This window comes from Ochotona curzoniae, unplaced genomic scaffold (assembly GCF_017591425.1).
Source record: "Ochotona curzoniae isolate NIBS_2020 unplaced genomic scaffold, NIBS_Ocur_1.0 contig_3498, whole genome shotgun sequence".
In the NCBI taxonomy this organism is placed as follows: Eukaryota; Metazoa; Chordata; class Mammalia; order Lagomorpha; family Ochotonidae; genus Ochotona; species Ochotona curzoniae.
The window spans coordinates 3,544,524-3,572,047 of NW_024465885.1; the positions used below are offsets into that span (position 1 = coordinate 3,544,524).

The 27,524-nt window shown below is 39.4% G+C and overlaps 1 protein-coding gene across 3 annotated transcripts in view; it reads right to left on the reverse strand.

Moving 5' to 3' along the window:
• Window positions 1-3,583: 3,583 nt before the first annotated feature.
• The window catches only part of PHLDB2 (pleckstrin homology like domain family B member 2), a 97,782-nt gene continuing 73,841 nt past the window's right edge, over window positions 3,584-27,524 (reverse strand). For 2 of the 3 annotated variants that reach the window (XM_040980504.1, XM_040980505.1), the window contains 9 exons: window positions 26,571-26,720; window positions 23,353-23,493; window positions 22,057-22,156; window positions 14,416-14,623; window positions 11,229-11,319; window positions 10,332-10,478; window positions 8,241-8,460; window positions 4,755-4,840; window positions 3,584-4,185 (listed from right to left, as the gene is read on the reverse strand). In XM_040980504.1, coding sequence (XP_040836438.1) covers window positions 4,045-4,185; window positions 4,755-4,840; window positions 8,241-8,460; window positions 10,332-10,478; window positions 11,229-11,319; window positions 14,416-14,623; window positions 22,057-22,156; window positions 23,353-23,493; window positions 26,571-26,720 — 1,284 coding nt within the window. In that variant the 3' untranslated portion in view covers window positions 3,584-4,044. Of the gene's footprint in view, window positions 4,186-4,754; window positions 4,841-8,240; window positions 8,461-10,331; window positions 10,479-11,228; window positions 11,320-14,415; window positions 14,624-22,056; window positions 22,157-23,352; window positions 23,494-25,806; window positions 25,993-26,570; window positions 26,721-27,524 lie in introns of all 3 variants that reach the window. The other variant, XM_040980503.1, reaches the window with a different exon arrangement.

The window sequence follows — 27,524 nt, forward strand, 5'->3', positions numbered from 1 at the left end:
GCCAAGCTGAGCTGATAGGAGCCAGGAGCTTCCTCTGGGTTTTTCACATTGGTGCAGGGCCCCAAGGCTTTGGGCCATCCTCTGCTGCTTTCCCAGGCCACAAGGAGCTGGATGGGAAGTGTGGAGCATCTGTGGCAGGAACCAGCCCCCACATGAGATCCTGGTGCCTGAAAGGGTACAATTAGCCAATAGAGCCATCACACCAAGCCTACTGCATTCTGTTTTCTTTCCACCTGTAAAATTGGTGAAGCTTGGTGGAGCTCTATGCATCAGGGGCACTGGTTCATATCCTGGCTGCTCCATTCCTTATCTTCTGGAGAACTCTGATTTGATCAGCTGCATTTGGGGCCATTTGGGGCCATTTGGGGAATGAGCCAGCAGATGGAAGACCTTCTCAATCTCTTCTCTGAGTAAAATCTGCCTTTCAAATAAATATATATATATTTTAATGCTAAGAACTGTCACATGTGGTTACAGAGAATACGAATTGTTGAAAATTTTTGTCACTGTTACCACATCTATTACAATTTAAAATGTGTTGTTTTCAGGGTGGATGCCATGGTTCAACACTCTGATCCTCCACCTGCAAGTGCTGGTATCCCTTATGGGCCCAGTTCAAGTGACTGCTCCATTTGTCATCGAGGTCCCAGCTTCCGGCCTGAGAAAGCAGAGTGGGAGACCTGAAGAAGCTTCTGTCTCCTGGCTTTGCACTAGTTAAGCTCTGGCCATTACAGCCATTTCGGGAGTGAATCAGCAAGTAGAAAGATCTTTGTCTCTTCTCTCTGTAAAATCTTCTTTTCCAAAAAATATTTCTCTTAAAAACATCATCTTAAAAACATCAAGTTCTATCCAGTGCCCTTCTTCCTTATTAGTGACTACTTTGTAGGAGGAAAAAAATGCACTAGTTTATAAGAATTCATGCCAGTTTTGCAAGCAAGCAGATTTTTTAGAAAATGAACAATAAGCAAGACAATTGAATAAATTATGCTACCAGGGGCTTGAAATTCCAGCTCTGACACCCTTTCAAGGAATTCTAGGAAGTTCAAGTATTAACGAGTCCAGATCTGGTATTCTGCTTAAGTGGTGGTAATTGGTAAAATACTTCTATTTAAACCACTTTACACTCTGCTTGTAAACACAAGCAATGACTGATGGCAATGTAGAGGGGAAGTTTGAACATAGTGAGTTTAGCCGTCTATGGTGTTTTGAGAATCTGTCCTGTTGAAACGTGTCAAAAAAGTTGGATAAATTAATATTAAACAGGTCTCTTTTTTTAAGAAGGTACATTGCCTTTCAAATAGTAAAGGCAGCCACTTGATTTCAGGACTTACTCCAAAGGATACTGGACCAATTTGCCAGTTCTCTAACAAGCCTGAAGAGTTAAAATAGCTCTAAGTCACAAAAGTGGTGCCTCACCATCCGTTACATCTTAACAAGAAACATTTCTCCATAAAATCTTTGGAAAGTTACAAATATTGTCTCAGTTATTTATCTCCCTTTGTCTTGCATTTTATGTGCAGCAAAATGAAAAAATATGACATGATACAGTGGGGAGAGCTCTACACAAAAAATCTGGGGAGATCATGGATCATTGTCTCTGTCTTGCTCAATAAAGTAGAAAAATTTGTGACTAAAATAAGTGAAGATGCTTGGACTTCAGTTACATACCAGTGATGACATTGAAGTAAGCGAATGTGTTTCCACTTTGGGTACCTACTGTTAGTTTGCTTCATCACATGCAGAGAGTTAAAGATACAGGCCCAGTGCAATAGCCTAGTGACTTTAAGTCCTTACTTCACATGTGCCAGGTTCCCAAATGGGCACTGGTTCTAATCCCAGCGGCCCCTCTTCCCATCCAGCTCCCTGCTTGTAGCCTGGGAAAGCAGTCAAGGATGGCCCAAGCCTTGGGACCCTGTACCTATGTGGGAGACACGGAAGAGGTTTCTGGCTCCTGGTTTCAAATCAGCTCAGCTCTGGCTGTGTGGCCACTTGGGGATTGAATCAATGGATGGAAGATCTTCCTCTCTGTATATCTGACTTGCCAATAAAAATATAAATAATAATAATAATAAAAGATACATGGTTAAGGTGCTGAAATCTGCTTTGTTTAGGGAGATAAAGTTCTCACAGAATAAAGCCCAAGGTTTTACCTAGCATTTGATGACTTTTTCGGCAGGATAAACACAGTCCTTGTATTATAATAACTGTGTGAACACAACAATGTAAAATTTGTTTTTTTCAAAATTCACCCCGTTGTGTAGCAATAGAAATGCACCCAATGACAATTCTAAATACTTCAGTTTATAAACTCTAAATTAAAAACCCTTCTGTGAATTCTACAGTTGACTTTGGCCAATTAATCCATCCCACATCAGATGATAGACAATTTCCAAACAAAAAAGTTTATTTTCAAATGTGGAATCACCATTTTAATCCAAAGTTAATGTACTTAGCACACATAATTAAAAGGTTGACTACATCATACAAGCTAATTAGGATATACAGTACATCATAAGAGTTGTGTCTACATTACCAGCAATACCTTTGCAATTGCATTTTCTTATTTTAGACCTTTACCAAAATTGACGGTGATTGCAAGATTATATTTAATAAATGTGTTCAAAAATCAATATTTTCCCTCATCATTGTTCAAGTACAATCTTGTGCCATCCAGTTGAAAAGTCTCAGTATTGGCAATATGCATGCTTTTATACCAACTACATTGCAAATTTTTAAAAATGTACCCATATTAGGCTGGATAAAGTTTTATAAAGAGACATTTCTATAATTTCACCTTGTACTAATAACGTAATGCCATTATTTGCTATTTCTAGTTATTTATCTAAGAAAGAATACATTCATACTTAAAATACCCAAACATCAAAACTAAAATAAATGCATTTGAAAAACTATTTATAAAACAGACTTGCCCGAAGTCATTTCGTTCAACAAAAATTAATTTAACTCTAAAAAACAAAGGTGAATTGAGCAGAAATAGGTAATAAAATAGTACATTTCAGACAATGTTAGACTGAATTTCATTTTTTACTTTTTTTTTCTCTAACTACACTTCTACAAGTATTTTAATTGGTCTGTTCTTTGGTGAATATAAAACTGTGATTTCATAGTTGTGTCATGTGAGGCTGTAATTAGCTAGTGTGCTCCACAACAAAACAAAAGCGGACAACTGGAAAGAAATTAAGAGGGCCTTATTCTCAGAACCATGAATGGAGACACTGAGCAAAACAGCTTCCTGAGTCCCGACTGCCCAGTGCAGCACAGTCTGTTGTCCAAGATGGCTTTTCTAAAAGGCACAGCTTTTTGTTCTTGTGTCTTTCACAAAAAGTGGTTTAGCATATATGTACAGTAACTTAAGCTGTGGTCACATTTGCAAAGTCAATTTCCTGGGTATTCGATGGTTTTAAACAGAATTACACTAAATGAGGCTCATCACTTGAAACTAACTCTTACACAGAATTCATGCCAAATCTTTGGTTTTGATGCAGGACTTAAAAAAAAAAGGCAAAATTCCCCGAGCATATTTCCCTCCAAGCCCTTATTTGCTTATACTTATAAATGCTACTTAAAAAAAGAAAAAGCCAGCTTATTTCCAATCATGTCAGTGCCAATTATTTGTGTGCTAAAATAATTCTGCATTTCCAAGTACATATATACAGACATTCTGTAAACAATTTAGTTTATTTCACCAAAACAATTGATTTTTAAAAAGTTTACAAAAAAGGTTCCTATAAGTGATGCTATTTATCGAAATGGTGTTTTTCTTCTCATACAAATTTCAGTTTTTTTATATTTATGACTAATCATTGAATGAAAACCCTCTTTCCTTTTTGTTTTTTAAATGACTTTTCATTAATATAAAAGGAGCTCTGAATATATACAGTACGGGGTACGGGTCTGTTGTGTTTCTGAGTGTATTCAGCTACAAGGATGGTCTGTCGGGTCTGTCCGTCTGTTGGGATTGGATATGACTTCTTTCTTGTAAAAGATTACTGCAGTGTTCCCTGAAATAGACTCTTCCTCGGTTCACAACAGGAAGTGAGTGTAACCTTCTGCCCCAGTAACTATGACATCCATCCAGATCCGCATAGCTTCTGGGGATGGGGCCACCATGTAGTAGATTCTGTCATGTGTCTTGACACTGAAGGTAAGTAATGGATTCGGACTCTAACATGCAGAAAAAGAAAAGAGAGTAAAACAAACATTTTGAAGTTACAGTATTAAAGACATGAATATATGGGACAGTCTTATCCTCTTTAAAGGATCCAATTTATAGAAATTTGTGCAGGCTTCACCACGACTTTTAACTCCTTTCTCCAATGCCTTTCTCAGAATTATAAAGCTTTCTGGTTTTTCTGAACAACAACAACAAATCTCACAGTCTAGTCTGTGAAGCTAATGCAGGGCACCTAGGTGACAGTAGGTACTTCACAAACAGTAACTTCTTCTTGGCTCTCCGAAGGTCCTGCTAAGCATTAACTCCTCCCCAAGTGCGTAGTGGTTCCATTCTAGAATCACTTTACAAGGTCTTCCAAACCAGTATCTACAGAACATTCTCTCACTTTGTTAAAAATGTTCTTCGACAAAAACATCATCTCAATGTTTATTTTTCCAGCAGTATTCTGATCATAACTACCCATTGTTCTACAACAACAACCCGAAGTGACTTTAAATCCAAAGATAATCTTCTTAAATTTGCACTGAGATTTAGGAATTTGGAAAATGGATGTGGTTACCTTATTAGCATTCTTAAGGTGGTCATAATACACCTCTTCAATGGCTTGAAAGTATATTACTCCTTTTAGTTTAGCTTCATGCTTGTCTGTAAAGATAGTTGAGCATTAAAATACTTTATCACTGTGGATGGAGAAGTGAGACTACCATTACATTGCACTGCATAAAGATCTACTCCTGCTTGTGCTGATGTGCACATGTGATGGCTCAAGGCTGCCGGAGGTCTGCCTGAGCTTTAACGAAGAATTGATTTAATTACACGCCCGAAATATGGTGGAGTTTACACAGCCGCTCAAAGGGCTGAGATCATTCGGTTAAATGCTCATAAGAAAAATACCTTGGAAATACTGCTCTTATGTGAATTAGTGTATGAGCAGAGGGATAATTTGGTCTCAGCTGTACAAAAGAACAAGGTACCAAAAACATGCACCAAATGAAGCATGTACCAAAATGAAAAGAGGCTTAACAGCGGGAGGTCAGAACTTTTTTAATGTGAAAACGACTTAACTTTCATTGTATCAACTTTTTGTAGTTTTAATCTGTTACTAAACGTCCCCCTTTTTCCAATAACAATAATCAAAAATCATGTGATAAGGTAACGGCCCTCTGAGAATATGAAAACCCTCCTATCTAATTACACTTAAGGCATTATTTTCCTAACTTCTTTGACTGAGGCCCTAGTATTTCTTTTTTCCTGTGGGAAGCACTCTTAATTAACACCATACTGAGTGGATTTCTACACGTTTCTATGAAAGAGAAGGTCTTGAACACTTGCCAAAATAATTGCTGCAACAATCATGGGTCTATGAGAATATTCTGCTTTCTGAAAACAAGAATGTGAACATGAAAGTCAGCCTTGCCAGTTTTTCAAGCAGACAGAAGAAGAAACTTTTGTTTGCACGGCGTTTCCTGTGAGGAGGAACTCTGAGAATGATTAGCTTCACAACCAACTGGTAGGCCAAGAAGAGTCAATGACAGTGTTGTAAACCAAGGGGATGATGCCCTTCATTCCAGATCTCTAGGTAGTCCATCTAATCATAGAATTGTTTTCTATGCCTCGGATTTCTTTCACGCCCACTGCTCCCAGTTGGCGTGGAGGAAGTCAGTGCACAGGAACTGTGTGTATTTTGGCACTCAGGCATGGGGCCCTTCACACAGGCAGGGCCATTACCCTCACATGAGCTTTGAGTGCCGTGGCTGCTTCAGGCTGGCCTTCAGCCTGCACGGAAGCCCGGGGACTGTGCTTATTGGTGTCTGACAAAAGGCCAAGGGTAACAGTGAGGAATCCAGCCCAGGTACTGCAATGTGGGACACCAGGCTAAACACCTGCTCCTTACCCACTCATTTCCGCAATACCTGATAACCACAAGAAGGGCTGCTTGCTGAACGCTGTGTATCTCACCCACCTGACCCTAATTCTCTGGTTCTCTGGCCCGCGGTTCTTATGTTTTGGCTTTTCACGGCTATCTTCATAAATATAATCTCGCCTCACAAGACAGACTAAATAACCGCCCTCTATTTTATATGTATTATATTGACACAGTTCATAATAATTCCTATGGATGTTTGTAAGTACAAGACAGACAAGACAGGGTGTTTTTTTTTTTTTTTTCCTTAATAGCATCTAGTATGGTAGTACTGCTTTTTAGGAACTAAAAACAGAACAGAGCTGCTGCTGGGTCAGTAATGCACACGTCTCATATATAATCCAGGAGCAAACAGAAGGCTTCTTCATAAGCATACTCCCCTCCTGTTTCCCACAATCCATTATTTCATTCTCCCCGCCCCCAATATTTCTGTCACTTCATATAAAAATACATCAAGAAATGTATGGCAAACGGAATTTAAATGTGTTTTGGGGGTGGGTGTTCGCTACAGGCAAATGGAGAGGAAAAGTTATGACGTCATTCCCGTCATCATCCCCAGGGATGAGCATTAAGCACAGCCATTCCATCGCTGCTGAGATGCCTGTATCCCATGAAGAAGTGCCTGCGGTTGGTCCTTGGCTGTGCTCCCCGCTCAAGCTTCCTACTCATGCTCACTCTGGGAGGCTGTAGGTAATGGCCAAGTCCTGGGTCCCTCTCATTTACATGGGGGACTTGAGTTCCTGGCTCCCAGGCATGGCTAGTCCTAGTGATTGCTAGTAACTGGGGGCTCTCTGTGTGTATTATCCACGACTTTTAAGCAAATTGAAAATAAAATCATTCTGAATGTTTACCTTGATGCAAAACATTTTGAAATCCTTGCAGAATTTTTCTATGAATTTTTAAACTGCACGGATTTCATAATTTTTGCACTACACTAGATTTACCTTTAAATTCCATTTTTAAGGGCTTCTTCTTTTTTAATGATTTTTTTTTATTAGAAAGGCAAATTTACAGAAAGAAGGAGAGACAGAAAGATCCTCTATCTGCTGGCTCACTCCCCAATTGGCTGTAATGGCTGGAGTTGAGCTGATTCGAAGCCAGTAGCCAGGAGCTTCCTCCGGGTCTTCCACATAGGTACAGGGTCCCAAGGCTTTGGGCCATCCTCTGCTGCTTTCCCAGGTCACAAGCAGGCAGCTGGATAAGAAGTAGAGCAGCCAGGACTTGAACCAGTGTCCGTACGGGATCCTGGCACAGCTCCTCTTAGAATGGCTCTTGACATGCAAGGCGAGAACTTTAGCCACTAGGCTAACGCACTGGGCCCTCCCACAGAATTTTTGAATACGTTTTATTTACATAAGTAGTTTATCAATAAGCTTTACTCTCTATGTTTAAGAATCTACTGGTTTATAATCTACAGTTAATTATTCTTTTCATTTAGGGGTAACTCATTGTGTGTGACTTAAATAGAATGACATTAATTCATCAAAGGCAAATTCCCTTCAAAAGATAATATTTTGTCCTAAAAATAATTTTTGTTTAATATTTACTAGAGCATCAATTTATTTCAGAGTTACAGTAAACTAATTCATACTTTAACATACAATGTTTATTATTCCTGGAGCAAAAATTAATATCATAGGGACTACATAATCTGAACATAAAAGAATGTACAACCAGGTTTGGTGCAATGGCTCTTGATTAAATCCTTGCCTTGAATGTGCCAGGATCCAAAATGGGTACTGGTTCGTGTCCCAACGGTTCCACTTCCCATCCAGCTCCCAGCCTGTGGCCTGGGAAAGCAGTTGAGGACGGCCCAAAGTCTTGGGACCCTGCACCTGTGAGGGAGACCCAGGAAAAGCTCCTGGTTTTGGATTGGTTTAGCTCCAGTTGTTGCGGTCAATTGGGGAATGAGCCGGTGATGGAAGAGCTTTTCTGTCTCTCTTTCTCTCTATAAATCTGCCTTTCCAACAAAAGTAAAATAAACCTATTTTTTTAAAATGAATGTATAACCACAAAGCTAATACTGTCATTAATTTCTAATTTCATTATTTGCATATCTAAGCTGCATTTTGATTGCATTTACTGTTTAACAGGGGCTCCCTCAAGTCTTTCATCACCCACCTGCATAGTAGGAGAACGTCCGCTTGTTTCGGTCAAAAACAAACCAACGTTTTTTCCAGGTTTTAATTTTCCCACCCATTTTGATGAGGAATCCACGGCAGGTCTTCTCCGTGATTGACACGTGGTAACAGGTGTCGATATTGTGGCCGGCAGTCTCTACGTGGCTTCGCAAATCAAAGTCTTCCTTCCGCACAGGCAGATAACGTGTCAGAGGACGAGCCTGGAAGAGTCCACAATGCAATCCATCTCTAAGTAACTGTGTTTTAGGTCACGAGGGTTTAGAAATGAGAACTGTCGGTGAAGCCTGGGCTTTACAAAGCCCGTGTAATGACAGGAGCGTAAGACAATCAAAACACCTATGGCCTGGAGTCTGAATAGTGAGTGCTACAATATGGGGCCGGGGTGCACAAACTCAGAGCTGTGGGCTCCGTTCCTGGAGCTGGGAAGAGGAAAGAATGGGAAAATGTCACTCATTGTAGCTTCAACAAGCTGAGGGAGAGGAGGCAGGAAGCTGACTGAGCTGCACCCTGCAAATGAAAATTATTTTAGTGGGAAGCTTCCAGCAGTCCCTGCTGCAACATAACAGTAGCTCTCCTTAGGAAATCTGACTTGACATAGTTGATTGGACAGTGTCTAGTAAGCAACCTTCACAGTCAGCCTGCCCACTCAAGTTGTCCATGCCTGCTGGATAAGAACATACTTTGATAGAAGTTGGAGGCAGAAGTATGAAGCACAACCCAAGGTGGGCCTGGTGCAAGCAGCTAGCTGCCCAGGCTCAGGCAACAAGATGACGTATTTACTTTACTTTTTACTTTTGGCAGGGGAGAAGATTCTTCTAATGAGGAAGGGTAAAGCGGTTGTACTTCTGAATGATTGTTCTGTTCAATAACTAGTCCGCTTGTCCCCTGGAGTGTGGGGTGAGGGAAAAAGAGTGAGGGAGTGACCTACTCGAGTAGTTGGAGGCAAGGCTTGCAATCAGGATGGAAACAGAATTCTACTTCCTGATTTGGCTTCAGATACTACACAGGCCTGGGTGACCTTCACTTGCAAATAAAGATCTGGCAGAGGTTGCACATGATGAAATCACATAAACAGGTTTCACTATTTTCCCTTCGAGTTATGATACTCAGCTGCACACAGATGACTGAGTTTAGCTGACATCTCAAAGCACACAAAGCCTTAACGACAAGTGTCTCTAACCACCACATGACTGCACGGCCAGAAAGCAGGACAAATAGTGAAATGACATGTTTCCGTGTGCGTCTGGTAAATCTTGGGCAGACTGTTTTGTGCCTGAAACTACAGGTCCTTAACAAAACTTTATTTTATTCTCAGAAAACAGATGTTTTATAAGCAGCTATCATAATCACAACAGAGATTTTAGTTCTATGATGACCACTCACTGTGTTAACAATCTACCAAGAAGTTGGGTTGGTAAAAGTATGGCTTAAGGGAGCCTTTTCCCTTCCTCAACCAAAAGCTTTAGTTTGCATGCTTTTCTCCCCTTATTTTAAATATTTATTTGAAATGCAGAGTAATGAGAAGTTGAGAGAAAGATCTTCCATGTGCTGGTTCACTCTCAAATGGTCAAAGACCAGGACTGGGGCACCCCAAAGCCAGGAGTCTGAACTCCAGTCTTGTAGTGATTTCTCAGGGGCGTTAGCCGGGGGCTGGATCACAAGCAAGACAGACGGGGCTCGAGCCAGTGTTCTTATAGATCGCCTGTGTCACACGCTGGGCTTAACCTACTGCGCCACAATACCGGTCACTGGGTGTTTCATTTGTTTTCAGCAGAAAATTTAGCTGCAGTTTTTGAAGCTGAAAAGACATTTCTCTCCCTTTAAATATATTCCGAGGAATGGGTAGAAGAAAGACGACCCCTCTTTCAAAATGTTTTATGCATTCCTAGAGAAAACAGTAACTCCCATAAATACTCAATTCTTCTGGGTGCACACTCATATCTGTCCCTTAGCCCTCACATGGTGTTAACACACAGTGCCCAAGAGGCTGTCCTCACCCAGAATGGCTGTCTTCTACAGAATGACCACAAGGGGGCAACCTATTCTCGTCCATTAGGCTCCACCAACTAACCTGTGCTCTTTGTTTCTCCCTTATTTTTACTTCCTTTTCTATTAACTTCTGCCTCTGGCTGGTTTCTTCCTGAAGTCGTTTTTCCAGGAGTTCTCTGCGTCGTTTTTCTTCTTCCAGAGCTCGTTTTTTGGCTTCCATTTCCCGTTCCTAAATATCATTAGTAAGATATAATGGTTACATATATAGAATGGTTCCAACTAATATGCCGACTTAGCTTTCAAAACGATCACATGCAGAGACGCAACCATTAAATGTAATTAACAGTTAAACATTGGTTTTAAGTGGAAAAAAAATCCAGGTTGTGACTCCATTCAGTCACTTCGTATTATGATCACATCCTGCCATGTTTTAACAAATTGTCACTCAGCACTAGTCAGGCGATCCAGCCCTCTCTTCTGTCTTCCAACCAAGGCTACTGCTCCTTCCACTTCCTGTTATTGCTCTGCAACTTCCTGGCTGAAGCTCAAGGAGGAAGCACACGGGGAAGTTGGAAAAGGAAAGGAGGTGCCTCAGGGCAGGATACAAAGGCATTTTGGGGATTCCTAAGGAAGTCCAGATTCAGACTTGAAACACAGTCACAGTAACATGGGATTTTTTTCATGTTACAATAGCGCGGTTAGCACGAACTGGGAAGGAAGGGCGAATGCACAGACACGCAATCCCCCCTGTGCGCTGGCAGAGCACACAGTTCAGCCTGACACAACACTATGTATGCATTTCAAGTCACTGGAAGTTGCAATGTAGTCCAGAGCCCCAAAACCCTGGCTGAATTTTCAGGTAACCAAATGAGGCTGTGCAAGACTGACCACTCCAGGATCACACCACTTATTCAAGTTCTTTAAGGGGGAGTCTCTTGGAATCAGGTGTCTGGCTCTGGCATAAAGACAGCAAGCTCACCCTGGATTCCAGCAGCCTTGTCTTTTCTGCGTGAGCCTGCTTCAGCAATCTCTCCATTTCTTCTATTCTGGCAATGTTTGAAGTGCTGGCACTGAATGAAACAGAAAAGCCTTTTAAGATTATTAGTTCAGAGTTTCAACATTTTCCAACACACGGTCAGGGAGGTACATGACAAATTCAAGCATGTGAAGTTTAACGTATGTTACTTACAAGTCGCTGGTCTGAAGAGGCAAACCAATTAAACTGTGAAAATTGCAGATGAAATTGACTTACCTCAGTTTAGGAGACAAGAAATAGGCAAGTAAAACGGTGCCAGGGTAAACTACAGGGTAAGTCCAAAGCCAGATTTGACAAGGTGTGACTTCAAAATGCTTCCTTGCAAGTCTAAAAATGATGGCTGGTGGGAGTTCTTCCCTATGGTTTACTGACTGGGAGACGTCAAACCAACGCAACTGTCACCAAGGTTCTACATGATAGCACGCTGAGGTTTTGATGAACAGAGAAGGGTTTATTCAGTTGGGGAGTATACATCACTGTTGGTCTTTTGTTGTACCTTCACATATGAAGGTGTTTTATTTCTTGAATGATAATACCAATTAAAAAGTTATTCTACAGGTACAATAGATACGTGGTAGCCAATTTTGTGAAGAGTACCTATGTGACATACTAATGTGGAAAGTGTACAAACGGAATCCAGGACTTCAAAACAAATGCAACTGTGGAAACCCATCCCCAGAACAAATGAAGGGTATATGTCAAGCAGTGGAGCCTGTAAGAACAGTTGGAATAACAGAAATAGAAAGAGAAGAATTGGGAATGTCAAATGGAAAAGCTTCCGTTTTTATACTTGTTTACATTTTATATGATCATTCTGAAAAAGGGGGATGTGGTCTAGGTCAAGGCTTGTCTACTCTGATGTTTCAATCATGAAAAGCCCGATGTTATTTATGTTATCATTTACCCCCCAAGGGCTGAGGCCCGGCTGAAGCCAGGAATCCGGAACTCCATCTAGGTCTCTATGTAGATAAGGATCCAAGTACCTGACCCATCCTGTGCTGCCTCCCACGGCACCCAGTAACAGGAAGCTGGAACGAAAGTGGAGGCAAGATTTGAACCCAAGCACTGCAATACAGGGTGGGAGCATCCCCAGAGGTAGTTTAACCTACATGCCATAACACCTGGCCCCACATTTGTTTAGATTTTAATATTTACCTTTAATTTAATATTTATTTATTTCATTCTATTTTTCCACCCTCAGCTTTATTGATGGTGACAAATAAAAGCTACAATAATATCTATGGTATACAATGTTGTTTTGATATATATATAATACTATATATACATACATATAATACTAATAATACTAATAATCTTCATAATATATCACTACATAATCACACTAATTAATATCCCTGTCACCTCACACAGTTACATTTCTGTGTATTTGTGTGTGATGAAGCACATGTGTCCTTTAATTCTCATGACAGCATTACTGCAGAATGAGAATTCCTGGCAAGCAGTTGCACATGGCCATGCTCACTGTAGAGTGTTTCATCACACCGAGCTGCAATTGAAAATGACCAGTGACCACGGTCAGAAATGATTTATTGTATTCAGCTCATTGTGCTAGCAAATCCTTTGAATGCTTCCCCCTCCCCCCCAAAAAAATCAAAGTAGAAGATGCCTCTAAAAGGCTGAGTATAGGCTAGAGGGAGAAAACAGGTCCTTCTCTTAATAATTCAGTCAAACCTCCCAGTTGCGTCCCACAGTACATACCAGACCCTCATAATGATTTATGGTGAGCAATACATATATATCACTTATGGTAACTTTGAAATAAATATCATTCTGTTGAAATATTCACAGAATAAAAACCTTGGGATTGAAAAGTTAAAAGAAATTTGTGTGACTCTCAGATTGACTCTTAACCATAATTATAAAAGAAAATCATACTATATAACATGGGGAAAATCACTAAGAAGTAACTAAGTTTTTGAATGCGTATTATTACAAAACATTCTTGAGAACTTTTTGAAGATGGGTATAAAATACTGAAGGACTAAAAAATTTGCTGTGCTTAAGATTTTTAAGAATCATGTATTAAAATGCCCTCAAATTATAAGTTTATATTAAGGAGGTAATTCCATGCTGAAATTAGAGTGACATAGACATGGTTTGTGGTTTATTCTCAATAGAAGCCACTTGTAACATTATAGAATTACTCAATATTGTGGGTACATTGCCCTTTGGTTTTTGCTGAGGAATCATTTTTCTGATTACCAAAAAGTTCACTTGAGTCAGACAATGTTTTTGCTTTTTCAGCATCATTGTTTACATTGTAAATAAATATAAATATCAGAAATAAGCCATCAAGAATGGGTCCTGCATAACATCTTCATCCTTCTCAAATTGCTGGCTTGCTTCAGGAACAATGTTCTAAGTACCACCTACAAGAATGCCTATCATTGTTATCCCCATTACTAACTTACTAACCCAGACCATCCTTTGGAAAAACAGTAAGTTCAAAGGCAGAGATCTGAGAATACTTCTCAATAAGAACTCTGAGGTGTGCCAGGAAAGAGAATGAATGAGGAATTGGTTGAGATCTATAAGACCAAACCTAGCATCTGACTTTATAAGGCAGGTAGTGAAGCATAAACAAAGCTTCAGAAGAGAAGGAATTCCATGATCAGAATTATGTGTTAGATTTGCTGGTGGCTCCAATCCATAAGACCACCTTGACTTGCCTCAAAGGATGAATAGAAATATAAATGACTAAATCCCTGCCAGAAGTTTAATAGACAAAATAGCTGTATCTTTCCTTTTAACAAACCACAGAAGAAATCCTTCAAAATTCTGACTCCACGAAAGGAAAGTGTTTCTTTAATCAAAACCAGTGTGAATGAAGCCGTGAGTCCTCCAGCAGAGGCAAATCAGTTTCAAAGTATTGTAAGACATTGACTCAAGGGTAAAGAGAGAGGGCAGGGGGGGATGATGGAGAATGGAATATCTAACTGGATAAGTCACCTAAGGCAAAGGTCATGGCATCCAATTCTCATGAACATTGCAGACTCAGTACGTCTCAAAAATCTGGGCTTGCACATTTACAACACTGCAAATTGATGACTTTAGTTTAAGCGAACAAGCACTTTTCCAAACCCAAAGCCTTAGAGATAAGTAATCTTACCTTGAAATGTTGTCAGGTGAACAGGCAGAGATGCTTGTCTCCATGCTGTCTGAGCTGTCCAGGCTCAAGGTATCAAAGGCTTGGTCCTTGTAGCTGTGATCTGGGTAATGGAAGCTGTTCAGGTAGACATTTGACTCAGATGCTGTGCGGCTGTAAAATTCAGAGGGTTTCTGCCTTTGCCCTTCGCTCATCTGTTGGTGATTATAACCTAAGGCAAGGGCCATAAGTACGTTAGTACACTTTATTTTTTAGCCTTAGAATCTTGTAAGTCTACGAACTCAAACCAGCAACCAGAAACATGTGTGCATGAAATTTGCCCTTGCTCTAATTTGTTTTGAAGCTATGAAGATCAAAGAAACGGCATCACGCTCCATGCTAGCGCGAGTTTCAAAGAAAGCGTCTTGCGAGTGATCTTAATTGTCAGCAGGATCACTTGACACTTTCCTGTGCCATTCCTCTGCCTCAGCCCAATGGAGAATGGTATTTCAAAACACACAGACCAAAAGCACAGTAAGGCAGCACTATTGGCTTGGAGTGGGGAGATTGGCAGCAATTCATAACTGCTGAACTATCAAAACTACTTGAGCAAGACCCTCGGAGCATGCCCCACATCAGGGACCTGGGGTGGGTGGGAGACTGGGTGGGGGCTTCTCCCTTAATATCCCCCTTTACCTCAGATACATAAAGGAAACAATATGGAAATAATAGTCTTACCCACTTTCCTGTAGCCCTTGAACCTTTTCACCCTAATTAACTATGTAAAGATTGTAAAAAATATAATTAAAAAAATAGAAAAAGTTAAAGAGAAATGTATAAACCATGGGAAAAAAAAAACACAGCACTATTGAAGATCCAAGTCCTCTAAAAATAGCTGTCTTTAAATGAGGGCAAGACAATGCCCATTGTGATAGCAATATAGCTAGCATTACAGGTAAGTCACTTATTTAATGGTGTTCATTCTGGTCTCACAACAGCAGGTGGTTCTTATAGGTAGGACGTGAGAAGCTTGAATCTCAGATCATGTCCAATAATTTCTGATCTGGTTAGAAGTCAAACTGGTACATTTCCCTTTCTTGCTCTCTCTTTTACAGTTTCTTTTATCTGATGATTACTCACTTAGATAATCAGGGTCAAGCAGGATCTATGGCACCCTGAACTAAGCCACCACCTGGGACCCCACATCTCATTTTAAAAGTCTCAGTTCAATTCCAGGCTACTCTGCCTCCAATACAACGTCATGCTAATGTTTCCTGGAGGTAGGAAATGACAGCTAAAGTGTTTTGAGTATCTGCCACCATGATTGGAGGCTTGGGTGGAGTTCCTTCCTCCTTGGTTAGGCTTGGTCCAGTCTTGGCAATTGCAGGAATAGGGGAGTGAACCAGAACAAAAAATTTCTTTCTTTCTTTAGGTCTACAATCTTCCTAATTGTTGTATTCCTCTCAAATGTATAACACTCTCTTTTTCCATCTTACTAATTTTTAGCTTTCTGGTCATAATTACTTGAAAATGCAGCCATCAAAATGACCAGAAGCACCAAAAGTAAGAGGGAACCTTTTGTCTCTACCCTGGTACTTGAACAGATGGTTTGTCAAGTTGCTGACCTCCACTGCTCTTACGGCCTGAACTCTGGCAGCCAGTCAAGCATTACACACCAAATTCTCTTCAGTTCTCTATTACACTCTTAAGAGGTGGGGGACACACTGATAAACAAATCCCTCAATTCATTACAAAACTTTCCCCTATACTTTGTAATCTCTTTCTTTGTAATAAAAGACTACTTGAATAGCTTCCATTACCCTGGGAGCTGTTAACCACAGCCATTAAGACTCCACAATTGGATAGCTTGAATTTAGACTCTTTCCTTGTGTTCTGTCTACCTTTCAAGGAGTTTTTTAATTAGTGAAATGGCCAAGAAATGGGCCAGAGGACAAAAGAAGGGAACTAACTTCAAACTGCTGCTTCAGCTGTTGATTAAACACTTCCAGTCAGCAACAGAAGCCACATCCATGATGCTCTAACAAAATGATACGTGCCAAAAGTTTCCACAAAATGATTTTAGTTCCATGCAGTTTCCATGCCATTTGGTATATGGAGCAATTTTAGATAGGTAAGTGAAAAATACACAGTTTTGGATTAGTATTTTCTAAGAAAACACATTTTCTGAATATAATCCGTCATTACAAATTACAAAAACATATGTATTTAATCGCCACATATCATTCAGCTAAGGGAGAATGCAAAACCTAAACGCATGCCAGGAGGTCAGTTCCAGTCTCATCCATCATGGCGACGAATGCATAAAGCATTCAGTGAAGCCACTGCATCTATGACTGGGGAATGGTGCCTTCCTTTATTTTCACAAAAGGCAAAAATAATTCAAATATGGTAAATGTTAAAAGAGTGTAACATAATAAAAAAAATTTATTGCTTAAATATTTACCTTTGATACTTGAACTTTTGGAATTAGTAATTGCTCCTTTTAAATTGTTTCCAATTTTTCATTATGAAAGGAGAAAGACAAAAAAACAAATTATTTGAAATGAACACACATGTACATTTCCCATGATTTCATTAAAGGCTTGTGACATCAATTACTCTCACGTTGGCTCCAATTCCATGGAAATCATTGCTGTATGAAAAACAAATCCCAGAGTAACTGCATGTGGAGGTCTGACTTTATTTCTGATTTTCGTGAATGGCAAAGTCTGCAAAAAGTGAGCATGGCTTTTGTGCTACAGGAGTTTCCTTGCCTAGGAACCAGTGTCAGTGGACTCCCATCTCGGGGAAATACTTGTATCTGCTGATGACTGGTAACTCGGTTCCGATCACAACGACCTTCACTATTGCCTGGTTTTATCTCTTCCCTGCTAAATATGATCTTAAAACTAGTTACCCTTGCAGTGGCGGATAAGAGCACTGACCTCACTCCTGTGAACATGGAATTGTATACCAGTACGACTCTGACGAACAGGCTTGGCATCCAGGCTCTGGCCAGGCTATCACAAGGTGTGGGTATTTTGATTTGGGAAAAAATCATGGGAAAGCAGGGGCTTGAAGGAGGGTAGCTTAGCAGGTGATGGGTCCTGGGACAGCTTTTGTGCATTGCCTCAGGAGTCAGCTAAATCAGGGAAAATGGCAAGGAGGTCCTTTTCACCATAGGAACTTATTTATTTAGCATGTGACTGTCACAAAGTAGTCATTAAATCAACGCGTTTTTCATCAGCAAATTCCAACTAGGTTAGTGGCTAAATAAGGCAGTGGAATGCATCTACGTTTTGGGGCTGAGTCAAGGAACTGGAGAGGGAAAAATGAGGCCTTCCTCTTGGCTGGGACTATTTGGGTTTTGTTGTTGTTGTTTTTAAAATTATATAGCAAGAATAACAGCAGAGAGAAAGCCACTAAATTGTTAAAAAAAAAAAAAGTGCCTAGGAAGAGCTGGAAATTTTTCCTAGCCATACAAACACAGCTGTCTGAAGAGCAGGTTAATAAGGTTTAGATAGCAAGAACTGATACCTGCGGCAGAGGCTTGTCTCCAACCACAGCACAGACAAGCAATGAACAGGAAACCAGCCAGTTTCATTGTTCAGGACAGCCAACAGATTGCAAGTGCAACGCCCACATATTACAATAAGCAATTCTAATGCCGGTCTCTATGAATTCAAGCAAGCTCACCCTCAAAAGTCCTTCGTGAGTTGATCATTGTGGGGTATACAGAATTTTGCTAATATATTCCAAACGTGTGCTATACTTTTTCATATAGTTATCAGGGTCTTCACATGGAAAATGAGATGATTTCAAACCCCGACTTTGGTTCGGAGAATAAAACTACACAGATTTTCTGACAATTCAGTCTCTTGGAGCTCACCTGAGGAATTCATTCTTCCTATTGACATCCACAGCGGAAAGGAGAAGGACAAGTCAGGAATGAAGGAAGAGAAAGATGGAGAAAGGGAAAAAGATACAAGATCAAAAGGGTGACAGGGAGACATGGAAAACAGTCAGCACTCCAGCATGCAGTCATTGGTGGTGTTAGTCACCATGCCAGCTTAACAAGTATGATGTTCACATTTCTAGATTAAACCTCAGTTTACAAAGAAAAATCCAAAATGTAAGAAACTCTTGAGACATGCAATTAGTCAATACATATATATGTGTGTGTGTGTATAGATAGATAGATAGATAAAGCTTTCACATTTACTTTCCAATCAGAAAGTAGGAAAAATAAAACAGGAATATATATGTCTACACAATTCTTTATAACAGACAGTAGCACAATTTTAAAGAGCTAAGCTTTATAAAATGCAATTTAATGATCTGAAACACTTGAAACGGTCTATTAGGCATTATTAACACCTTACAAACCCTAACATCCTAAATCTTTAGCACTTGTCCATAGAACTAACCATCTTACTCACTCAAACCAGCCATTCAAACTGCTCATCAGCTTTTTCTTTCTTACAAAATAGGCTTAAATGGAAAGGATGCATAGGAGTTCCTAAAATCCTTCAATCCCCTCCAGTGTAGCCTGCTTTACTTCTATCTAGGCTTTCAAAAAAAAGAAATGCCATGTTTTACACTTAGCCTGTCTACACAACACCCACCCTTCTTGTTATCTGAATCCCAAGTCTTACAAAACAATGCTTCCACAGCACTCATGTTTCCTGCATGATCTGACCTTGTGATAATACAGCTGAAACAAAGCAGGTCAGGCAGCCGGTTATGAATGAACAGCAGTTGCACCCAGCCTTGTGTTTCTTGTAAATATGTAAGATTTTTTCCTCAAAGAATTTATGGTGCAAAAAGAATTTACACAATAAAACACCGTTGTACAGTTTTACATCAGACCATTTCTTAAGGATGACTTGATAATGACCTTTCAATATTTACTGGGAACAAAAACACCACACAAGGAGGTTGTCATACCTTTCTTGGACTTTCCTGCATTTAACAAAAAACAAAAGGACAAAGATTTCATTCATCCTAGAGCTTACAAAGAGCAGTTCACAAGCTGGACAAAAGCCAACAACTATAGCAAGTTCAGTAGTTCCTCAGCTTGAAGGTTCTTTGCATGACTTACAAAGTCTCCTCCATGAAAACAGTACTGACTAGGGCAGGTTTATACTTACACCATCATCCTCGATGCATCCATTATGAATAGCAGCAAAAAAATGGTGTATTTAAGTTAATCCATGTGAATTTGTAAAATAATAAAGTCTACTAAATTGAGTTGTTGAAAATGTACTAGGTATAATTAAAAAAAACCAAAAAACAAACCAAACCAACCGTGAAATTTTACTTGCAGTTGGTACTTTAATGATGCCTAGCAGTAAACAGGAGGCAATTGTGAATGAGGTTATGCTGCAGTCCTCTTGTTGTTTGTGGGCTACCTTTATGGTCTCTTTAGGCAAGATGTGGCTCTACAAACCACAGTTCCTGGGTATTCCCTCTCTGGAGTGGCAGCCAAAGGCGGCAAGCTGGTTTCACATGAACCAACACGTGCTTTTGGTAGTCCGACATGCCAGAAACTACCCAGCAGCGCCATGTGAGACTCTGAAGGGGACCATCCCAGCAGAGCTGCTGCACAGAAGGCCTGAAGTTGCAGCATTCTCACGCGCATAAAAGATACACCAGGCAAAAATAGGAACATAAAAGATAAATCAAACAATTTTGCAGCAGGTATGTCCATTACATGGTCTAAGGGCATTGGTACAATTTTCTTCTATAAAATTAGCATATGGATTTCCATAATTTTAAGGGAAAACAGAAATTAAGAATCTCCTATGTGATGTTAATAACTCTTAAGTGTTACATTCATTTTTTTTTAGAAAGCTTTAGTTCTATTTTAAAATCTCAAAATATCTTCAACACACAAGATGAGATGACTTTAAAAAGTTCAAAGAGAAAATGAGTTAACAGATAACAATTTTGGAGTAAAAATATTAAACTGATATATTTTAATTGTATACATTTTATTTTTGGTAATTTTTACATATTTGATTAGGGTGTGAAGGGTAAAGAATGTATATCTTTTATAATATAAGGTTTGCATGAACTTTCTGAAGATCCTTTGTATGCATAGATTCCAAATTTGTTTTGCACCAAAATAAACATACATTTCATTTTCTTCCCATAAACTTTTGGAAGTCCCCAGGTATTATCACAAATGATCTACCCTCTTCATGAAGTGCTCTAGTGCTGTAATACAGAAAGCACATCAATATCCTGAACATTTTTTGTTGCTGTTGTGGCTCATCAAAGCTTTGGTGTGGGAAAAATACATTTTAGAGGAAGTCTATATTAGACAAAAATACTTTCATCGAAAATAGACTTGACCTACATGTTAACAGTGATACTTAAAAGTCAAAAAAAATAAAGATTGATGTTCATTATTTGTATATATTGAGATATTTTTGCCCTAATTTAAGAAATTATGGCAAAGAAAACAAGAGAGAAGTTAAATGTATCTGATTGAAATATTCAACATAATATTGAAATATTATTAGTATAAACTCACATATTTTAATAATTTTTCATCAATACTGTAGACTCTGCTAACACTTAAATCACTTCTAATCAGGAGTTGAAAATCTTGTTCAAGTGATATATTACCATACGCATGCACATTATAAATTACACAAAGTATGTGTATGTATGTGCAGGTATGCGTATTTTGTTTCTTCTAGGGGAAATCAGTTATTATTCCAGCATCATTAGCCGAGAGCTCAGAGAGTCACAGTAGAATTCTAGCTGCTTACAGGAAAGTACTTTAGTCTTAAAAATGTGTGGATGTATCTTAAGGCTAAAACCTCCATCAGCATTTTCATCTGATGCCCTTCGGCACACCCTTATTATCGCATTTCCTACATTTTATGGAAATCTACTAATGTGACTATGAGCATTTCCATAGCAAGGAGTATGTCATTCATTTGCATTCTTGTTATTTAGTCTGCTCAAAAGTTAGGGTCAATTAATTTCTAAACTACTGTGATAATACTTATTAACATTGATTCCTTTCAATAAAAAAGCTCATCTCTGAAACGACATTATAATTATTTTCCTAGCTCCATGAAAGCTGAACTCCCATTATAAATATAAAATATGATTATAAAGAAAATATGCAGAGTCTAAATCTACCTGAAACTCTCCAGTATTAAAAACTGAAATCTATACTAAAAGTCTTAGAGGAATTCTGTTCTGGAATACTTGTAACATTAACAGCTCAGCTCAAGGACTCTTCAACATGAAATTCACTCAAGCTCATGGCTCAGTCACATCCACGTGTTTCTGGTCGGTCAAGTACCCTGGCAATCTCCCTGAGCTAGTGGTCTTTTTTTTTCTTTCTACTGATCAGGAGTAACTCTCTCAGTGCCTTTCTGGGTTTGAGAGTTCCATCATAATTTATAAAGTTAATAATGGGCAAATATTAAATGCACTGGCTACATTTGTAAATACAAAAAGGTAACCCTGGTGGAATCATCAGGTGGTCTATGCACATATTTCATTCCAAAGGAGATTAAGAGTACAACAAGAGTAAAATTAAAATTTAGAACTCTGGCTAATGACTTCTCTAACTATCCCCAACTCCATTTTCACTCCCTCTCCCTGAGAAGTTTCATGCCATTGGCTTTAACAGGTACATACCTCTGAGCATCCTTCTCGATTCAGAGTCTTTGGTCATGGTAGCCAGTGAGTGGGGAAGCACACTGCCGCAGCTATTGCTCTGTCCCAGTGGCAAATGAGCCTGTGAGAACCATGAGGGAAGATTTCAGGCAAACTGCAGGCTGAAGGGTCCTTCAGGAAACGACCACAGCCCTGTTTTCACAGCGCCTATCTAAGTGCAGAGGATAGGAAGGCTAGATATTGTTGTATAATTTGTTAATGTTAAATGGCAAAAAGCCAGTCACTGTGCCTCCCAAGAAGTCCCACGGGAATCTTAACATCACAGCACTTCTTCCAGAGGCAGCAATTCTAGCCATGAAGTTAGCCGGGAAAGATGCTCTCCAAAATTCTCTATGAGAGTGACTGCAGGTTCTTCATGCATGAAGAGCAGAAGGCAGATGCAGGGACAGGAACGCATGCATACCATGCCAAAGGACAGGGAAGGTCTACACCTGCTCCAAATGTATTCTTCCCCATCCACCCCGTCATCTGCTCGACTGCCAACTGGACACATCCGTGAATATCGCAGTGGGTTTAGCATTCATTTTAAGTAAAAATCCTTTGTGTACATAAAATTTACTTTAAACACCACTTTATGAAACACATTAAGACATATTACTTTGATTAAAGGCAGGGAAAGGACTCATCAGAGCCTCCTCATTGGCCTCTTCCTGTTTCCTCAGAGACCCCTGGGGCACATCAGCAGAAGAGGAGAGGGCACAAGCATCAGACCACGTGGATTCACACTCCATCCTCACCAAGTTCAGACTCAAGGTTTGTAGATGAGTCACTTACTTTCATTAAGGCTTGGTTTATTCACATATACAACTGGGATAATGATCAGTACCTCCATCGCACAGTACTGCTGGGCTTTCAATTAATGACAGGATCCACACAAATGACTGTGCCCCATGTCAATCACACAGAGGTGACTCAATCGTTGCTCGAATTCCTGGAATCCAGAGTCTACATTCTGCTTTATTTCTATATCTGGGATACAGCCTCAGAAACCTGCCACATAAATGAATGCTACCCACCACCACGCTGCGGAAGACAGAAAAGACCATGAACCATGATGTTCTTTCGTTGCCACAGTGAAGAATTCAAAGTTAAATCTGAATGGAATAGGAAATGCAATTTAGTCATGACGTCTACCTAACATGCAAATGTAATGGGTTTAGTATTTAGCGCTTTTTCTTAACGGTCTTTGCAGGCTGATCAGTTTGATGACAAGATGATGCAGGGGAAGTCAGGTTGGTGACTCTGCCCAGGTCCTACCTTTGGGGTGCTGCTTCTCCCCATGGTAGCACTGCTGAAATGTGGGGAGATGGAAGGTGTGGTTTTCTTTCGAGGCAAAGTATCACTCAAATAGAGGACTTCTTTATGCTGTTTTTTCCTTTCTTCCAGACTTCTAAAGTGCTTTAAATGCAAACGTAAAGTAAGATAGCAAAACTTGACTAACTGCAATAGACCACTGAAGAAATGAAGAATTATGCATTTATAAAGATGTTTTGGAAATTTTAGCACTGAATTAAAAAAAAACATATTCAACTTCTCCTTGTGTTCACTAACAGATTTGGGCTAGCCAGATAGACTGAAATAGCTTATTGAACCTAGAAAATTTTAGGGAAAAAAAAATCCACCTTTCACTTCTGTACTGCTTAGTGCCTTGATGCCTGAGAATGTAAAATTCTTAGGAAGGTCACCATGTGGACAGTGGACCAGGCAAGGAACAAGTGTGCAGTTTCTCTTGGTCTGTCTAGGCATTTCTGTTTATTGTACAGATCCCAGAATGAGGTGGATAAGACAATGAAGTTGCTAGAAAGTAGCAATACCATTTCAGTCACATCAACACAACCCAAATCCATCCGAAGTATCCATAAATGGCATTCTTTTAGGTTACTTGTTCATTTAAAAAAGAGTTTGGCCAAGGGGCCTCTGCATTCTTCTCTGAAATTTAAAAAAATCCCTCAGATTATCATGTCAATTTCTGTTTCAGATTTCTAAGGCAGGATTTTTGCCAACCTACCCAAATTTTTCTTCGCTTTCCCCTAAACTGTCTTCAATAGCAAACATTCAATGACATAAAACTAAAATTATAAAATGAATGAAAAATTCTTCAGGTTTTATCATATCAATACTAACCTCAGACTTCTGAAAATATACAATTAATGCAATTTTGAATTAATACTTATACATTGAATATATACCAATTATGTCTTGAAATGTACAAATTATGAAAAATTCTGCATCTTAACTTTATGATCATCTATTTATACTAGTTAATGGATATTAGGAATTTTCCGCATGCTGGGTATAATGCTCTATAATATGATCTTATTCAATTATTGCATTAATCCTGTGGGGTAGGTGCTATTACTATCCCTATTTTACAAATGAATTCTTGAGAACAGAAGGAGTTAGAGAAGCATTCCAAAAGTCCTGCACCCAGAAAGGGGCAGAGCTGGAACTGTCAGCCACAGAGTTCACACCATGATGATAATGACCTTTGAGGGCTGGCTGCCGAAGAAGCTTCATTTTACTTTGAAAAATGGCATTAGAACACTTTCGCTCCCACTGTGACCAAATTCACAAATTCTGAAATCTAAAGCTTCCAAATATTTCCTAATGGCAGTTCAATAAAATGGGAAAGTGAAAAAGAGCCCCAATCTAATTAGATTTGGCAGAAAACAATCGGCATAAAAATTGTGATTATTTTGCTGTTGGAGGTTTTTGTTGTTGTTGTTTTGTTTTGCCCTGGTTGAAGCTGTTAAAGAATTAACTTAACATCAGACGGGAGGTATGTGGTTCTTAAGGTCTCCTACCCCTCCTTTGTATAGAGCACCTTCACCAATTCTTTTTTATATCTCCTGAGATGGCAGCAACCAGAAACTGATAAACAGAACGTACAGGTAGTGAAGCTGCCTTGGAAGGCCTGGCATAACAAACCAGGACTCACCTACTTTGACAGCGTCTTGAACATGTTTCCTTGGGACCTTATGGGCCCATTTCCTGCAGGAATGTGAGTTACTTGTAAGAAGAATTTAAACAGACTTTGTTGAATACATAAGCATTAATATGCACTGAGTGTGCTGAAAGGAGGATGGAATTCAGGGTGATGAATTACTTATTTAAAAGTCTGATCAATAAAAAGCAGTAATCTTAGTGGCCAAATGTATTGCTTATGGTGTGACCTCAGACAAGTTACTTCGCTACTGAGCCTCAGCTCCCTAAACTTTAGGAATGAGACAATTCTTATTTCATAAGATTATTAAAAGGATCAAAATGGGTATTTGAAAAATGCTTAGCAAATTTTGACACAAAGCAAAGGAATGATGTCTATTATCATGGCTTAACTAAAGTGATAAAAAGATTTGGTGTTGACATGGCAACTTTTTATGCTGTAGAATTTTTGAAAATTCTGATTAATGTTTTGAGAAATGCCTGAGATATATCAAAATGAGAACTGTAACAGGAGGATGTGATTCTTACTCAAACACATGAAAATCCAGGAAAAAGGTAATTGAAGCCTGTCAAAACTTTATAACCATTCCACATTCTTCAAACATACTAAGTGTCTTCAGCAAAGAAAAAAAAGGCGGGGGGGAAGAAGGGATATGTCACGTGCTTTTTTAAAAAGACACCTTTGGAAAATCTGAAGGCAATATACCACATTTAAACACCTTTACGGTCAAGGTGAAATTCCTAGACTCTACACACCGGTTTCATTACCTGTTGCTCTTGGGGTGGTTGCCTTCGGTGTTTCTTAGCTGGTAGAGGAGGAGGTGTGTCATTTAAAGGGAAAGGACTGACAGATGTAGTCATGACTTCAGGCCAAGGGTCTGATGAAGGCTCAGGGACAGGATGAGCAGAAAGGGTGGAAGGAAACACAAATCCAGAACAGACAGCAGATCTTTGCTTTGGAGGAGAAAGAAAAGGTGTGTGTGTTCAATAGAAATGAAAGGATAAAACAAAGGAATAACACTGATTAAATGGTTATGCTTTGTCATTATCTAATCAAGAAATCACAAATGATGGCCTCAATCTTTGATTTAGTACTTGTGAGGATCCCACACTGCAAGCAACAAGGATCTCTAGTAGGAGGCATTTTAATTTGCTATTATTGGTCCCTCTCCTGAAAGACACAACATTTTAAGAAACCCAGTTTGTAAAACAAAATATAAAGCAAAGTTAAGTTGGAAAGATGATTCAAACAAGGATTCCAGGCCAGGTTACAGTACTAAGAGATCAGCTTATTTCTTTGAATTTCCTTCTCCAGTTCTCCATTCTACCATCTATATCACAGTTTCCAGTATTTTCATGAGTAGAGCAGGACCCCCAAACTGGGATGACTTATCAACATCATCACTTTAGTCCTTGGATAAACAGACACATATTTGCCCACACATTCTCGCGATGCACAATTCCAGTGAACTGTGGGTTAATGTTTGACATGAGGAGAAGCGGTGAAGTAAGGAAATGTCATGCCAACACACCTCTTTGCTCCGTGGCTGGCTCACCGGCACAGCCGTGGCAGGCTCAGTGACATCAGCACCAGCATCAGCATCAGCAGGGAACTGAGTGGAAGGGGACAGATTCGTGGAATTGCCACATGGCTCATTAATTTCATTTACACTGATATAGCCCTAAAAGGAGGAATTCAGAAGTTACACAAAAGATGCAAAAGCTGAGGCATGCGAGAGTATTAATATTCCCAGTACAATGGAGTTAGCTGAGAGCAGCACAGCCAGGTATCTGGGTGATATTGAATGTTTCAATTAAATGAATAATCAGCAATTAAGATGGATTTATGGTGCTTGATCTTAAAAATGGCAAGTCATAACAACATAATTTTCCACTGAAATCAGGATGACAAGTAACTCAACATCTTCGATTTAACGGTATCAGCATTCATTCTGCGGATGGAACTGAGATGGTCACTACATTGAAATCACACACCAGTCTGAAATATCAAATTGACAATGCAGTCACTCCCTATTTCAAGAGCATTTTCCACAAATCTTCATTCTCAGATTTTCTCCCTTTATTTTGTTTTCCAATGAACTAAAATGTTGACTAAGAATGGGCTGAACATTATCAGGCTTTATACTGACAAACATGTATTTAAAAGTAATTTATTCAAGCTGGATACTAATTTGTGTGCACTTCAACCCTACCAGAATAAAAAGGACACTACCTCCTCAATCAGAGGAGCTTTCACTGGCAAAACAGACAAGAGCACATGTGCAGTGTGCGCCTGTGTGCACACACACAAACACACAGTACACTCACCCACAGCTCTATTGGTGGTGTAACGGATGGGGTTTGAATTCCAGGCAGCCTCTGCAATCCCCAACTCTACTCTCAGGATAGAATTTCTGGCTACTTTTGAAATCAACAATTCTTGTTTTTGCCTCAGCTTAGAGAATACACTCATACATCAAAACTGA